Here is a 16793-nt window from a genome sequence, read left to right as displayed (position 1 = left end):
CACTTCTCCACATCAGAGTAGGAAGGTCCCTAGATGTACCCGTGCCCCCAGCAGGCCGCCGACCATCCCCGGCTCTTCTGCCGAACTCCCGCATGTGGTCGTCTAAGTTAATACACATATTGATTAGAGCAGACAAAGCTTTAGGCAGTTCCTTGGTTGCTAACTCACGCTTAATATTCTCATTAAGGCTGTTGAGGAAGGCTCCACGCAGTGCTTTCTCCTCCCAGCCCGACTCCTCCGCTAGGATCCAGAACTCCACGGAAAAGTCAGCAACACTCCTCCTACCTTGCTTCAGAGAAAACATGCGATGACCTGCAGCATCTGAGCTAGCGCCTTTATCAAACACACAGCGAAACTTGCTGAGAAAGACGTCATATGACACAGAGGGCTGGGTATTTAAAACTGCCTGAGCCCATTGAAGCGCCCGCCCAGTCATAAGTTGCACCAAATAAGCGATTTTAGTAGAATCAGAGGCAAAGGCACAAGGTTGCTGTCTAAACACAAGAGAGCATTGCATCAAAAAACCCCGGCTCCTCCCCAACTCGCCATCAAATTTTTCGGGTGCGGGGAGTGAGTACTCCCGCTGCCGCGGTGGAGGTGAAGGAGGAAGCGGACAGGCTGCCGCGGCTTCCAGCGAAGGGGCGGGCTGCGTTGGAGCCGTATTAGGTGAGGAAATCAACATACCTTTAAGCTCTGTCATGGCTTGCAGAAGCGCGGTTTGTTCCTTTGAAACGTGCTTCAGCATTTCCTCGTGTCGCTCCAAAACCTCCGCTTGGATAGACAGCTGGCGTGAAGCAGAATCCGCTGGGTCCATGGTGGTGGGATTATTCTGTCACGGAAAAGAGGGACCCAGGCGCGGTTCTTGCTCACAGAGACACAGTGCGTTTATTTACAGTGAAACAGACAAGTCCAACAATCCATTCAAAAGTGCAATTTTCCAATCGTGCTCGTCCCTTGCTCCCAGTGCGTTCCGTGTAGTAACTCCCTTAGTGTGTGTGCTCCCCAACTCGCTTCTCCGCTCGCCCCTCCTGGAGGAAGAAGGAAAATCCAGCGTTAGCCACACGCTAGCCGAATAACACACTCACACTGCTCGCACAGACTATACCAGTTCGGAGTAATAATCCCACGCCGACTGTCGCCGTGAGTCCAGGTTAAATACCCCTTTCTAGCCTGGAGGAATGATTACCAACCACTGGTCAGGTAATCAGCTGCAGGTGGGCCGGCAACAGCGAAGAGGGACTCCCAATGACGACAGTCGCCAGGACACGCCTCTCCCACGGCGCGCACTTCCGTAAACAACCCCGAGGGCCAGGGAGGGAGAAGCAAACACATATACAGAAAACATAAACACAAGCAGGGTCGTCCGGAAAGGGCCGTCCGACCGTGACAGATACTCCCTTCACCCTGGCCAAAAAGGCTAAAATGACCAAAAAAAAAGTGGAAAACAGTTAAACATGAGAGGTTTAGGACAAAGTTTGTGTTTTTTCCATTGTTTAAGCACTGCTTCCAGCCAAGAGTGATACCATATATGCCCCATAGCTGCAGAAAAGGCTAACATTGTTATATTTTTACAAAAAACAGCTGAACATGAGAGGTTTTTGGACCAATTTTGTGTTCTCCATTCTTTAAGCACCGGTTTGAGCACCGTTTGAGCACCGGCACCGTTTCAAAAGTACAGATTTGGCACCGGTATCGGATAAAACCTAAACGATACCCATCCCTAGCCACAAACCACACTCTGCCACATAAACAAACCAAGAATTTATGGAATGCTCAGAAAAACAAGGCCAGGATCATAATTTTTAACAGCATAGTTTTTAACAGCATCAAAGCACTCAAAATAATGTTGCTAGAAAAAACAACAAAGTTAACAACTTTCTTCAATTGTTACCTTTTTTGATAACCCTTAGGAGTATTTTGAGTTTCCTTCTTCTGGCCCTGAGATTTCAAAGGAGGCTCGTTCCTTCATCAATGAACTGATCTGTGACAGGGAAGTCCGTCTTGGAAGGAAAGGCTCCAGTGAATTTAGGAATCATCAGTTTTTCAGTGGACTGGACTGGAGTTCCCTGCATAAAGTCCCTGCACCTTTCCTGCCTGAAGTCTCTAATCCAACTGACACATCAAACTTTGACATCCTCGACGACTGTCTTAGTGAAATGGTAACTTAAAAGAATTTTCATTTAGTATTTGTGTGTGCCATACACTGGCATAAGTCTCATATAAACATATTTGGTTAACTTTCATAGCCAGCATATAACATTAATAAATAAACCAACCTAATCCTATAAAGCTGCCAGTGTGGTCAACATGGGAAATGTGTGTAGCTTCTGAAAAAATAAGAGCAGTTGGTGGTTGTTTGCATGAAAAATTTGAAATCTGTTATGTTTTGCAGGAGAAACTATCTGATGTAATGGACAGAGCTCCAACAGGAGTACACTTGGCTTTTGTTGGATACTCTTACACTGCTACCAGGTGAACTCAAGTTTAACTTATGTAGTTCAGCTAACTTACCATAACTACCTTTCACATCAAACTTCTTCCACTTATCTGGGGCTGGGTCGCAGGGGCAGCAGCCTAAGCAGAGAAGCCCAGACCTCCCTCTCCCCAACCACCTCCTCTACGGAAAAACCAAGGAGTTCCCAGGCCAGTCGAGAGATGTAATCTCTCCAGTGTGTCCTGGGTCTGCCCCCGGCCTCCTCCCAGAAGACCTCACCAAGGAGGCAGTTTAATCAAATGCCCAAACCACCTGAACTGGCTCCTTTCCATGTGAAGTTGTAGCTCCTCTACTCTGAGCCCCTCCCAGTTGGCTGAACTCCTCGCCCTATCTCTAAAGGAGAGCGTTTAAGCGAAGCTCTCTGTTTACCAGTTGATTTATGTCCTTACCCTTATCCCCTCAGGCTTCCTAAGTTCTAAAGCCAAAGGTTTGAATGAGCTATTAAAACCACAGTAGGGGTCTGTCCCCTTTGGATGTGGTGGTTGACCCACTATTAATCGTGTTAATCAAGGTGTGAAAAACAACGCAGAGCTAATGCACCAGGTGTTTCTGGGAAAAAAGCAACAACAACAACAACAAAAAACAAAAACAAGAAAAAGAAACCGTGAGACCGTGTCCAATCCTAACATGTGACCTGTTGAGGTCACCTGTAGCAAGGTGTGAGTGGGGATTAAAAGACTTCATTATAGGCAGTTGACAGCTGGTGTCATAAGCCACCAACAATTGTTGAACTAAGCCACCACCTTAGTTCAACAATTGTTGAAGTATTTTACTCTTTAGGTGTCATTCACAAATACATCATACCTACCAGTGGCTGTAGCTCAGGTAGTAGAGTGGGTCACCTACCTCTTAGGTACTATCCTTAAGAGGTAGCAAAGTGGTTTACTTTACACTTCCTCCATGTAAAGTTTGGCTACAATGGGTGAGACTGGGGAACCCATGGCACATGGCATTGGTTCTGTTGCGAAAGGAACTGTCTTGCTGTTGTTGTTTTTTGACAGTCTCCACTGCCTTGGATGTAAGTATACAAGTGAAAAGTGAGACCATATCACAGGACACTATGTTTTCTTTTAAAGTCAGTGTAAGTTTGCAGACCTTGTTGGTGAAGACCGTGAAGTTTTTGGTGTGATAGGGTGTGTTCCCCATAAGCAGAACTAAGATGGTGGCAAGTCTGGCAGGATTCTAGGTGGGTGAGTTTATATTGCCAAGTTTGGCTCTGAAAGGGCGCCTTCTTTGGGGATCTTCAGAAGTCCCTAGGTCCCTATATACAGGGTGTAGTATCCCCATGGTAAAGTTGTTGTAGGGAATAAATTACTTTTCTTATAATATACTTCTTTATTTTGTCTATATTTTATAGTCAGACAGGTGCTGTTGACCGCAGTCAAGATATCATGATGCAGATAAACCACACCCAGCTTAGGGAATGTGAGAATCTGTATGGACTCGAAAAACTGGTAAGTCGATCTCACTCTAGAAACTGCATACACCTCAGAGCTTCCATTTAAAGACACCTATGATCATGTAATTATCATAGTGGACTTTCCTTTTTATCCCACTGATGATCTGCATGTGCTTTAAATTCAGAGTCAGCTATGGAAAGTTACAGACAATCTACCAGACAATCTGCCTCCACTGTTTGAGCTTCCACTTACTTTAGACCAAGATGCTGCTGCATCCACCCACACCACCACAGTGGAGGAGGCGATATCAGGACTTGATGAAGACTTGCAGAGGTATCAGCTAATATAATCTCATCTGCAGTCCATCTACATAATCTGAATATAATTCCTATCTCTTCTCAATTTACAGTAGGCTTTATTTATTACACTTCATTGGATGTTAAATCTTAAGTTTTTTCAGAAAAATTTAATATGGAAATGGTTTGGTCCTTGAAGGAAATATTTCAATATGAAAAAGCTGCAGTGTATTTTGCATTTCCTTTTTGAGGTCAAAAGGCCATTAACATCATGGACATCTGGCTAATTGTTATCAATGCATGTTAATTTATGTGCTGAGATATTACATACGGATAATGGTGACTATGAAATGTGGTAACAAAATCAATCCAGCACTATTTACCACCACTGGACTTCTGAAATCTGTTCTGAAATACATATTGACTGTGACATTTAACACCTAACCACTTGTATTAGAGTATTAGTATTAGACATTTATTCCTTCATTAGGCCATAAATAACTTCCATGAACTGTAAAGCAGATCAAGTAGGTTTACTTGAACTCTAAGTTGATCAGCCCTGGGATTGGCAAGTTTTCCAGTTCCAGAAGACTTGATCAGGAAAGAATCATGCAGGTTGAAACGAGAATCTCAGCAATTGAAGATAATGTAAATAAGCTCCCAACTAAGGTAAAGAAAAAAAAACAACCAAAAAACAAAACTGGATACAAGATAACAAAAAGACATTCAGAAGAAAAAAAATTGTAGTGCGCTATATTGCGAAATTCTTATTGTTTTCTCAGTTATACTGTTAATGATAAAGCAAGCAAGTAAGTAAAATTTTATTTGTATATCACCTTTCAAGACAAAGATCACAAAATGCTTCACAAGAAAATACCATACATTAAAAAAAAAACTTTATTAAATGCAAGTATAAAAAGATTAGTTTTGAGTTATTTTTTGAAAGAGACAACTTAGTCCAAAGATCTGAAGCTCAGGGGAAGAGAGGTCACTGTGTCTATAGTTTCAGCCTCGTATGGTGTTTGCTGTTTGCTGTTTGTCATTGACAAACTCCAGTGCGAGCTGGAGGCCACCACCTGATGAACCCAACAGAACCACCTTTTATCTATAAAAACTAGGCTCAGAATTGGTGACAAAGGGCAGCCCTGGCAGAGTCCAACACCCACAGGGAATGAGCCTGACTTACTGCCTGCAATACAAACCAAGCTCTCGCTACAGGGACTGAATAACAACTGGCCACACACCCAATACCCGCAAAGCACTCCCTGCAGGATATTCAAAGGGATTGGTATAATGTCCACAAAACACATGTAGGGGCGACCATGACGCCGGGGGTTGAGAAGCGCATCTGTAACCGGAAGGTTGCCGGTTCAATCCCTGGGCTCTCTGTCCTGGTCGTTGTGTCCTTGGGCAAGACACTTTACCCTACTGCCTACTGGTGTTGGCCAGAGGGGCCGATGGCGCGATATGGCAGCCTCGCTTCTGTCAGTCTGCCCCAGGGCAGCTGTGGCTACAACTGTAGCTGCCTCCAGTGTGTGAATGCGAGAGTGAATGAATAGTGGCATTGTAAAGCGCTTTAGGTGCCTTGAAAAGCGCTATATAAATCCAATCCATTATGTAGAGTGGTTGGCCAAACTCCCATGAATAACCTCGAGAGTATAAAGTGCTGGTCCAGTATTCCACAGCGAGTATGAAAATTGCATTGTTCCTCCTCAATTTGGGGTTTGACTAATGGAGAGACTCTTCTTTCCAGTATCCTGGCATAGACTTTCCCAAGGAGGTTGAGCAGTGTGATCCTGTATAGTTGGAGCACACCTTCCTGTCCCTCTCCTAAAACAGGGGAACCACTCCAGTCTGCCAGTCCAGAGGCACTGTCCCAGACCTCCATGCAATGTTGTGGAGATGTGTCAGACAGTCCTACAACATGAAAAGTTTCCAGGAGCCTTTCTGTTACTGTGCAGTTGCTTAACCACATAGTGACCTAAACCCCAGTGATGGGCAAGTTGTCCCCCTTCTCCCCAGACTCTGCTTCCATAGGTTCTCAGTTAGCAAGGTCATGGTTTTCTAAGGAGCTTGGAAAGAAAGCAACTAGACTTGTTTAATTTTTTTGAAGACATTTCACCTCTCATCCGAGAAGCTTCTTCAGTTCTAAAATCAAATGGTGGAGCATCCCAGGTATTTAATCCCCAGTCGGTGTTATCCTTTAAGAGGGTCATATTAATCATGTGACTCATCACATGAGCCAAGGTGTGATAAAAGCCGTGGGTCATTGTCAGCAGAGGCTTTGGGTGAAACCATTGTGAGAGCTTGCCTCACCCTAATATGTACCCATTGAGGTCACCTGACGCAAGATGTAAGTGGGGATTGACGCGCCAGGGAAGGGATCTCAAAACTGAATTGTAGGTAGCATTGTCAAGTACAGACAGGTTTTAAAGGTTCGTTAAATAGTATGAGGTATTTTTTTTACAATGCTAAAATTTAGGGTTTTGACTGCAGATCAACTTTGAAACCCTAACTATGACGTAACTGCAACATATTAAAATTCATTTTTAGAATAAGACACTGAACAGAGTTTACTTTATCCTACAGACCATTTCATGAAGCAGAGATGCGATATTGTGAGCTGGAGAAAGAAATGGATAGATTAAGGGAAGAAATGCAGGAATGGAGAATCCCCAAGAAGACAGGCAAGTGAGCAACCTTCACCACACCATCATCTTCATGTCATCAACATCAGTCCGTACAGTCTACCTCTGTTTAAGTACAGTCAATATCATTCTGACATGGTGAAGATCTTTGTCGACTTTTATCAGTCAACCAATATTTATGTGACCATTTATGAAAGCAGGGAAATAGACAGAAGTCTAGTCCACGTTAAGATAAAGATGTATTTTAAATTTAGTCCAGTTAATCCAGGTATTTTAGTAAGACACGTGGAAATCTATACAGTATCTCACAAAAGTGAGTACACCCCTCACATTTTTGTAAATATTTTGTTATATGTTCTCAAGGGACAACATTAAAGATATGACACTTTGATACAATTTAAAGTAGTCAGTGTACAGCTTGTATAACAGTGTAAATTTGCTGTCCCCTCTAAATAACATAACAGAGAGCCATTAATATCTAAACCACTGGCAACAAAAGTGAGTACACCCCTAAGTGAAAATGTCTAAACTGTGCCCAAAGTGTCTATATCTTGTGTGGCCACCATTATTTTCCAACACTGCCTTAACCCTGTGGCCATGGAGCTCACCAGAGCTTCACAGGGTGCCACTCCTCTTCCACTCCTCCATGATGACATCATGGAGCTGGTGGATGTTAGAGACCTTTTGCTCCTTCACCTTCCATTTGAGGATCACCCACAGATGCTCAATGGGGTTTAAGTCTGGAGACATGCTTGCCCAGTCACGTACCTTTACCCTGAGTTTATTTATCAAGGCACTGGTCTTTCTGGAGGTGTGTTTGGATTGTTATCATGTTGAAATACTGTCCTGTGGCCCGGTGTCTGAAGGGAGGGGTTCATGCTCTGCTTCAGTATGTCACAGTACATGGTGGCATGTACTGTGTATTAATGGCATGGTTACCTCCATTAATTGTAGCTCCCCAGTGCCAGCAGCACTCATGCAGCCCCAAACAATGACATCCCACCACCACGCTCGACTGTAGACAAGACACACTTGTCTTTGTACTCCTCACCTGGTTGCTGCCACACATCCTTGACACCATCTGAGATAAGTTTATCTTGGTCTCATCAGACCACAGGTGATCCATGTCCTTAGTCTGCTTGTCTTCAGAAAACTGTTTGTGGGCTTTCTTGTGCATTATCCTTAGAAGAGGCGTCCTCCTGGGATGACAGGCATGTGATGTGCGGCGTATGGTCTGAGCACTGAAAGGCTGACCCTCCACGCCTTCAACCTCTGCAGCAATGCTGGCAGCAATCATACATCTATTTTTAAAAGATAACCTCTGGATATAAGGCTGAGCATGTGCACTCAGTTTCTTTGGCCGACCATGGCGAGGTTTGTTCTGAGTGGAACCTCTCCTGTTTAACTGCTGTATGGTCTTGGCCACCGTGCTCCAGTTCAGTTTCAGGGTGTTGGTAATCTTCTTATAGCCTAGGCCATCTTTGTATAGAGTATCAGTCCTTTTTTCAGATCCTCAGAGAATTCTTTGCCATGATGTGCCATGTTAAACTTCCAGTATGACCAGTATGAGAGAGTGTGAGAGCAACAACACCAAATTCAACACACCTGTTCATCATTCAAACCTGAGACCTTGTAAAACTAACGAGTCACATGACACCAGGAAGGAAAAATGGCTAATTGGGCACAATTTGGACATTTTCACTTAAGGGTGTACTCACTTTTGTTGCCAGCGGTTTAGACATTAATGGTGCGCTGAGTTATTTAGGGGGACAGCAAATTTACACTGTTATAGAATCTGCACACTGAGTACTTTACATTGTATCAAAGTGCCAAATCTTCAATGTTGTCCCATGAAAAGACATAACAAAATATTTACAAAAATGTACTTACTTTTGTGAGATACTGTATAACTCACTGTATTGTCCTGAAAAACATATGTGGGCTTGAATGAGTTCCAGACGACACTGATCCACTATGAATAAACAAAGTGCTGTACAATCCCGGCCATGTCTGTTTATATTGGAGGCCTCAGTCAGAACATGGTGATAAAAAGCCATTCTAAAGATACCCCTGGTATGCAGAAAATTGGATCTTAATACAGTGTCATGAGGTTTTTAAAGATCAGTGATACTGCTGGACTGATGGATAAATGTGGTGCAAAAGCATGTACACATAAAGCAGGGGTGTCAAACTCCAGGCCTCAAGGGCTGGTGTCCTGCAGGCTTTATATCTCACCCTGGGTCAACACACCTGAATCACATGATTAGTTCATTTCCAGGCCTCTGGAGAACTTAAAACATGTTGAGGAGGTCTTTTAGCCATTTAAATCAGCTGTGTTGGATTAGGACACATCTAAAACCTGCAGGACACCGGCCCTCGAGGCCTGGAGTTCGACACCTGTGACATAAAGCATGTGCCTTGCTTCATTTGGGGCTATTAAAAAAGTGAGTAGTCAATTTGACTTCACAGCTTTCACCCACCTGCTTTCTTCCTCTATTTACACGCATTGCTTTTCTTTCTGTTCATCTCATATACGTACTGTTTTTTAATCGGTTCTCTCTCTTCTTTGTGTTACTACAAATGTGGATGGCAAACAGTGCACACAAACAGCCAAATGCCTGCAACAGTGCACACACATCATAAACATTGACATTCCTCTCTCTCATCCAATGACAGAGTTGAGTAGCTGCCCATCATCTCTTGCTCTGCCTGCCCACTGTGTGGAAGCAACAAGGGATGTAAGCCTATCTTTAATCCACTTTCATATTGTCTTTCTCTGCCTGACATGAGAAACAAAGCACTTTTTAAAAACAAGCATGTATCTGTTTGATTCTCCAATGTATTTGATAAACTATTACAGTGGTTGTCACAGTTAGCTTACCCATAGTCTCTGTGTACATTCACTATTGAAAACTTGCATTTGTTACAGAGAAGGAAAGCACCTCCAGCCTGCCATTACCCACTGGTGATTCCTCTCCACCGCCACCTGCTCCTGTTCCACAGGGTACAGACATAATGCTATAGAAATATTGTATCAGTTACAGTTAGTGTTCTACATTAGAATGTCTGAGTAAAAAGATCGGGAACATCAATCAAATGAATCTGTGTCTCCCATTTAACTTCCACATTGGTTGAGTAGAATAGATTTTTCCTCAACAAATATGTAATTTGCAAGTCTCCTTAAAATAACTCTGGGAAAGACTCTATGTCCTTGTTTGGCCTAACATTATTTTTCAGGTTTAAATTATGGGATGTTCAACAATATGTCAAAGCTTCAACACGTCTTCAGTGAAATGTTTTTATTTGATACTTCATTTCATATACAAGACACCGTACAAAACTTAAAAAAATATTGTTGTGCTTTGTTCTGGGGGGCTCATATCTTTTTGGGTCTTGGGTTGATTTTGAATGTACTATTTATTTATACTGAAAATAACATCACCTCTACTCTCAAACAGTTTCAGAACTTGGTGTAGTGGATTACAAAAAATCATTTGAGATTTTGCAAGTCAGTATATAGTTTCTACAGATTTGTCAGCAATGTCACTGTCATTAAAATTGTTTATATATTGAATTCATTTATATAGCGTAAAACCACAACAACAATTGCCTCAAGGCACTTTTTATTGTAAGGTAAAGATTCTACAATAATATAGACAAAACAGAGAAAATCTCAACAATCATATGACCCCCTATAAGCAAGTGCTTTGGGAACAGTGGAAAGAAAACCTCCCTTTCAACAGGAAGAAGACTCAGGGAGGGGCGACCATCTGCCCTGACCAGTTAGTTAGGTGTGAGGGGAGGAAGACAGAACAAAGACATACTGTAGAGGAGAGCCAGAGATTAATAATAACCAATGATTAAATGCAGAGTGGTGTATAAACACATAGTGAGTGAAGAAGAAACACTCTTCTTCATGCATCATGGGAACCCCCTAGCAGCCTTGACCTAATACAGTGTTAATCCAGCCGCAACGATTTGCTTTGTGTGCATTGTCAAAAAGGAAAATTTTAAGCCTAATCAAAAAAGTAGAGTGGGGGTCTGTCTCCCAAATCCAGACTCAGAGCTGGTTCCACAGAGGGGCCTGCAAGCTGAAGGCCCTGCCTCCCATTGTAGTTTCTTTTTTTTTTTACCTGTCCTGTCCAGCAGTTGTGGCAAGCAGAATTATGTTCTGAATACTTTGTTGTGCTAACCATATTTGCTTTCCCAAGGGAAGCACCATAGAATCTATGTAGTCTAATGTTTTTGTTTTATTGGTTTACTTTATTTTACTATTCATATGACTGTCTTGCAGATGTTGTTATGCAGGACGAGACAGGGGTAAAGGCCAGACTAGTGAAAGATAAGTGAAGAAAGCAGAAAAATAGAAAGGGGGGGGGGTTGAGGATGAAGTGAATAGATTCTGTAACAAAGCACACACAAACGATACACACCACAAAAACACAAACAAACAAATATGCAATTTTCCTCTGTGTGTGTGTGTGTGAGAGAGCGAGAGAGAGAGAGAGAGAGAGAGAGAGGCAATGTGAGTGCCTGTGTATAAGTGTTTGTCATTGAACGTACTTGAAAATTGAGGATGAGCGGCTGCAATAATGCCATGCCCCTAGAGCCAGAAGCAGACAGGGAAAGACCCAGGAGATCCTGACTGTTCACGGCACCTAAGAGACCTGGCCACACAGCCCGATGACAACCATGCATCCACCCCAGCCAAGAGAAGAGGGAGGTCCCGGAACAAGCTCCAACAGCTCGGATGGGGGTGTCAGACCAGAGGCACTGGACAGTCAACCCTGCTGGAGGCCGGCCACCCCAACACAAGCCTCAGATGGAGCCACAGTCCCCGAGATGTTCGAGAACCACCCAAAACCCAGCTGTGCTCCACCATATGATAAAGAGGCTCTCAAGCTACCCCAGACCACATCTCCAAGGGAGCCGACCAACCACGCCAAAACGCCCAGTCAGGTACCCCGGAGTCACCAAGCGCTCAAATCCCGAGGAAGTGGGTAGGTCTGTGGCAACCAGTGAGGAGCAGCAGGAAGGGAATCCCCCACCCCTAATAACAATGTCCCTGAGGATCAAGGCCCATTCCTAGCCACATGCACACACAGACCCACACACAGAAACTGCACAGACACACATATCCATCCACATCCATCCCACCACATTATACTTTTAATTACTCTTGTAACTACAAGAAAGCCAGCAGCCTGAGAGCAAAGCAGTCCATTAGTGTGATATGGTATTATGAGGTCATTAAGATAAGATGGGGCCTGATTATTTAAGACCTTGTATGTGAGGAGCAGGATTTTGAATTCTGGATTTAACAGGAAGCCAATGAAGGGAAGCCAATACAGGAGAAATCTGCTCTCTTTCTAGTCCCTGTCAGGACTCCTGCTGCAGCATTTTGGATTAGCTGAAGGCTTTTCAGGGAGTTTTTAGGACTTCCTGATAATAATGAATTACAGTCGTCCAGCCTGGAAGTAATAAATGCATGAACTAGTTTTCAGCATCACTCTGAGACAGGATATTTCCAATTTTAGAGATATTGCATTCTACACGTTAAAGAAACATGTAGGAAAGCAGGCCTACGTGTTTCTTTAACGTGATCATTGAAGAACATATCCTAACCCCATCCAGAGAGTAAGCATCTGATTAGATACCATACATCTAAAATTTTGGGTTGAGTACAATAACCTCAGTTTGACCTGAATTTAGAAGCAGAAAATTAGAGGTCATCCAGGTCTTTATGTCTTTAAGACATTTAGATTAAGACAGGCAGTTTAACAAATTGATGTGTGGTATCTGGCTTTTTGGATAGATAAAGCTGCATAGCAGTGAAAATGTACTCTGTGCTTTCTAATGATACTGCACAAGGGAAGCAAGCTGTAATAAATTATTATATATTGAACAGTATTGAATGCTGTACTGAGGTATAGCAGGACAGCACAGAGAGGAGTCCACTGTCAGAGGCCATAAGAAGATCATTTTTAACCTTCACTAAAGCTGTTTCTGTGCTGTGATGAGCTCTGAAACCTGACTGAAACTCTTTTTTTTAAAACAAAAATCCTGTCCTGTCTAGAAGGTTTTGCAATCAGAATTATGATCTGAAGGCACTGTTGTGCCAAACACATTTTCCTTAAATGATCTATATCTATATCTTTTATAGTATGACAAATCCTAAGGCAGGACAGGCAGGAGAAAAAAAAGGAAGGAGGTCAAACTAAGGATACAGTACAAATAGAAATGCACACTGCATCACCAACTGGAAAAAACATATAGCACCTGGAACACAAAAATATGAAAATGCACAGATGTCTTGTGGTTTGTGAGAAAGAGACTGTGAATGTCTGTGTCTCTGTCATGAAATGTACTTGAAAATAAGGGTGGGAAGCTGCAATAACAGCCCCCAGGAGTCAGAGGCAGACAGAGGTAGATCCAGGAGATCCATTCCATCCGCAGCCCCCAAGAGTACCTAAGACCAGAGGCCACACATCTCTGCAACACCTGCACGTCCATCCCAACAGGAGGGAGGCCCCAGATGGAGTGCCTACAACCAAAGGGCAAGAGTCACAGAGGACCAGAGGCCACCCTGGTATAAGCCGTGGCCCCAGGTTCTCAAAAAGTCCGAGCTACCCTGGACCACCAAGGGAGCTGGCCAACAACCATGCAACCATTTTTTTTCTCCAACTGTTCAAATTTTATTTGTGAAGAAATTCATGATGGCATTACTAGTTAAGGTTAATGGAAAGTTTGGCTCAACAGAGCTCTGACTTTTTGTCAGCCTGGCTACAGTGCTGAAGACAAACCAAGGGTTGTTCTTGTTTCCTTCAGTGGTGAATTGTAATGTGTTGTATTTTTCCAGGCTAAATTATGATCTTCTAAATTAGATGCCATTTTCTCTCCAGCTTCCAAATTATCTGCTTCAATGTGTGCATCTGAAAGTTATACCAGAGAGTCAAGGACTTCTGATTGGAAGTGGTCTTTTTCAGAGTTGTACATAGTAAAGATGTAAAATTATTAACAAGATAATCAACCTCTGTGGGAGTAGAGTTCAGGTAGCTGCTCTGCACTGGCACATGGTAACAGGACTGATTCCTACTCTCCCAGAGCACTTTATTCCTCATTCACACAATCACATTCTTCTATGCTTAAGTCCGTTTTATCTACCAATTACACTCATTCATACTCCAATGGATGCATGGGAGAACAACTTAGTGTTAGTATCTTGCCCAAGGATATTCAGGCATGCAGAGTGGTACAGCCAGGGTTTAAACCACCAACCTTGCATCAATATATGACCTGCTTTACCTCCTGAGCTACAGCCACATGGCGTTAAAGATGATAACACTGGATGAATTTTTTTTTTAAAAACGTAGTTACAGCACTTTCAGAAAGACATCTACTGTGATACAATCTATTCCCCACTGCGGCATAAACCATTATTGTAAATGTAAGTAATATTGAGAAATGATCTGACAAAAACATTTTGAATCAACTGAACGCATTTCAGGGAGTTTTTAGGACATGCTGCTAATAACTAATTACAGTAGTCCAGTCTAGAAGTAATGAATCTATGAATTTGTTTTTTTCTCAGCAAACGTTGCCCATTGGGGAAAAACGATTAGAAAAAGAACAGGTTGGCGATATACAGAGGTCTTCTGTTTAGGACTATGCTTCATCCTCACGTCACCCAGCCATCCTGTTTTCCCAGGAGCTCGGGACAATCCGCTGGAGGCGCGCTAACAGTGCCTATGCTAGCTTTGGGCACACCAACAGGGGACTAGCTAGCTATGGGTTTTTCAAGGGTGTGGAGTTGGGCCTTCAGTGATTCTGGCCTCCATATGAAACAGACTACATTTATTACAAGTATCATTACTGCTATAGGATGCACAGAAGTAACAAAAACATCTGAAACCCTGCGCAAGAATGGGCATGAGGGATAGGTGAAAAGGTCATGGTGCTAGCGAGTCGGTTACAAGCTAAGCTAAGCTAGTGAGTCCATAAAGACCCAGTGTGAATTCAATAAAGGGACTAGATTTTAAAATCCCTGATATTATTGTGTGGATATATACTTAGTGTGAATATAATTAGTGGGCGGTTCAAGACAAAGTGTGCTTTGAAAAAGTTATGTGATGATTACACTATGAAATAAGACGCGTTTTTAATTAAACGTTCATGAAACGTGTTTGTAAATGCTCCTACTTTGTAAAAGAATGCATTTTATTTCACTATACTTACTAGGATGTATAATGATAAATATGAGTTCACTGCAAGGTTTACTGGATTTCTATTAAAATTATGGGAGGCTGTGGCTCATGAGGTAGACTGGTTTGTCCAGTTGTGTTGATGTTTTAATCCGGTCTCCTTGTCAAATATCCTTGGGTTAGATATTGAATCCTAAATTGACACTGATCAGTGTGACACACACACTGAAAATCTGCTTGGTTACCTGCTGAAAAAAACAACAACCAAACAACAGCACAACAGAGAAACCACAGCAACACCAGGTACTTAGAAAGTATAACAACTTTATTAACTGCTGACATGTATTCAAACACTTTTGGTCCTATTGAACTTACCAAGTCAGCTTCAATAATTACTTCATCCAAAGCATCAATGTCTATTAGACCACACTCCTACAAGGTTATTCAAAGACTTTCATCATCAAATGTGGAATAGAAACATCAACTGTGATTCATTTGTAGAGGAATGGCTTGTTTGAATTAATTCATCCAGGATTTAGATTTGTATCATAGCACATTACTAGTGAATGTTACGATCTTCTTATGACAGGGTTTAATCTCTGTGTTGAACCTCAGAGCAGTATTTCATAATGTTCATGATAACATTGTATTACAGACATAATAATATACCACTAGTAAAAAGGGGATTATTCATTTATTTAAATGTTATTTATTGATATATTCAAGCTTGTGTGGGTAAACATGCTTCCCTTAGACAACATACATTTATCTATGAAGCCAGATGACACAAATCAGTTAGTTTCAAGTTTCACTTAAAGTCTTTTTTTTAAACTGATTTTTTCTCTGATTTCTCTGTAATATGTTATATGTATTACAGGTTCTTTACCTTGCAATATAAAAAGGCACCGACTGACCGTTATGCTGTTGGTGCTGTATAAATAGAATTGGGGCAATTTGGGGTTTAGTCTTCCCCAAGAATACTTTACCTCTAATGGCCAAATTAAACATGATGTACAATTCAGTTTAATGAATGATTAAAGAAAATATTTTTGTAATGTTCTTTCTTTGTTCTACAGATTCGTCTGCCACAAGTAAAGAGTGAATCATACCTTCTGGTGTGTGCAGAAGGGGGGAAGCTCCAAATATGGAGGAGACACTTATCCTAAGCTCTCTGAAGATGTCACCACTAGAACAGGAGAAAAGAGCTGAGCCTCTGTTTTTTGCTCACTCCTTGCCTGAGACCCTCACAGCTTTCCAAACTTCCACCTGAAAAGAAAAAGCAGGTTAAACACTGTTAATATCAACTGTTGTGAATGTGTTACAGAAGATATGAAGAGAAAAGCAGTTGCTGGAAGCTAATGAGGAAGAAATGATGAAGACATCTTCTGACCTGCCCTGCCTGCTTACCAGCCTGAAAGTCATAGAAGAAATATATTGATTTCAGAACACACTGAATTTACTTTGTTGTGTGAACACTGAAAGGGAACCAAGCCGGATAAATTGCTCCCTAACACACTACCTTTACGCATTTCAAACCATATTGCTACAATTTTTTTGTATTATGTATCAACACAGTTTGTATTTGTGTTCCATAACAATGGTTTGCTGTGTGACTTTAGAACTGAAATTGTTGACCACAATATCTGTTTATGGCAGATAATCCATCCCACCTCACAGGTGTGGTATGTCAAGGTGCTGATTAGACAGCATGAATATTGCACAGGTGTGTCTGAGACTGCCCACAATAAAAGGCC

At 42.2% G+C, this 16793-nt stretch overlaps 1 protein-coding gene across 4 annotated transcripts in view; it reads left to right on the top strand.

Annotated features, from left to right (window-relative positions):
* The window catches only part of dmpk (DM1 protein kinase), an 82340-nt gene extending 65587 nt beyond the window's left edge, over positions 1–16753 (top strand). The window contains exons 8-15 of one of the 4 annotated variants that reach the window (XM_085288067.1): positions 1911–2159; positions 2393–2472; positions 3852–3948; positions 4079–4227; positions 6780–6877; positions 9515–9576; positions 9768–9842; positions 16116–16753. In XM_085288067.1, the coding sequence (XP_085144193.1) occupies positions 1911–2159; positions 2393–2472; positions 3852–3948; positions 4079–4227; positions 6780–6877; positions 9515–9576; positions 9768–9842; positions 16116–16205 (900 nt within the window). In that variant the 3' untranslated portion in view covers positions 16206–16753. Of the gene's footprint in view, positions 1–1910; positions 2160–2392; positions 2473–3851; positions 3949–4078; positions 4228–6779; positions 6882–9514; positions 9577–9767; positions 9843–11445; positions 12739–16115 lie in introns of those variants that run through there. The other 3 variants (XM_085288066.1, XM_085288068.1, XM_085288069.1) reach the window with 3 other exon arrangements.
* The last annotated feature ends 40 nt before the right edge of the window (positions 16754–16793 follow it).

The sequence above is a fragment of the Mchenga conophoros genome, linkage group LG10 (genome assembly GCF_057382185.1).
Source record: "Mchenga conophoros isolate Kocher_MC1m ecotype Shallow Benthic linkage group LG10, M_conophoros_male_GT1.1, whole genome shotgun sequence".
Classification (NCBI taxonomy): Eukaryota; Metazoa; Chordata; class Actinopteri; order Cichliformes; family Cichlidae; genus Mchenga; species Mchenga conophoros.
Note: the sequence above shows the minus strand (reverse complement) of the source record. Positions and strands in the feature narration are given on the sequence as shown.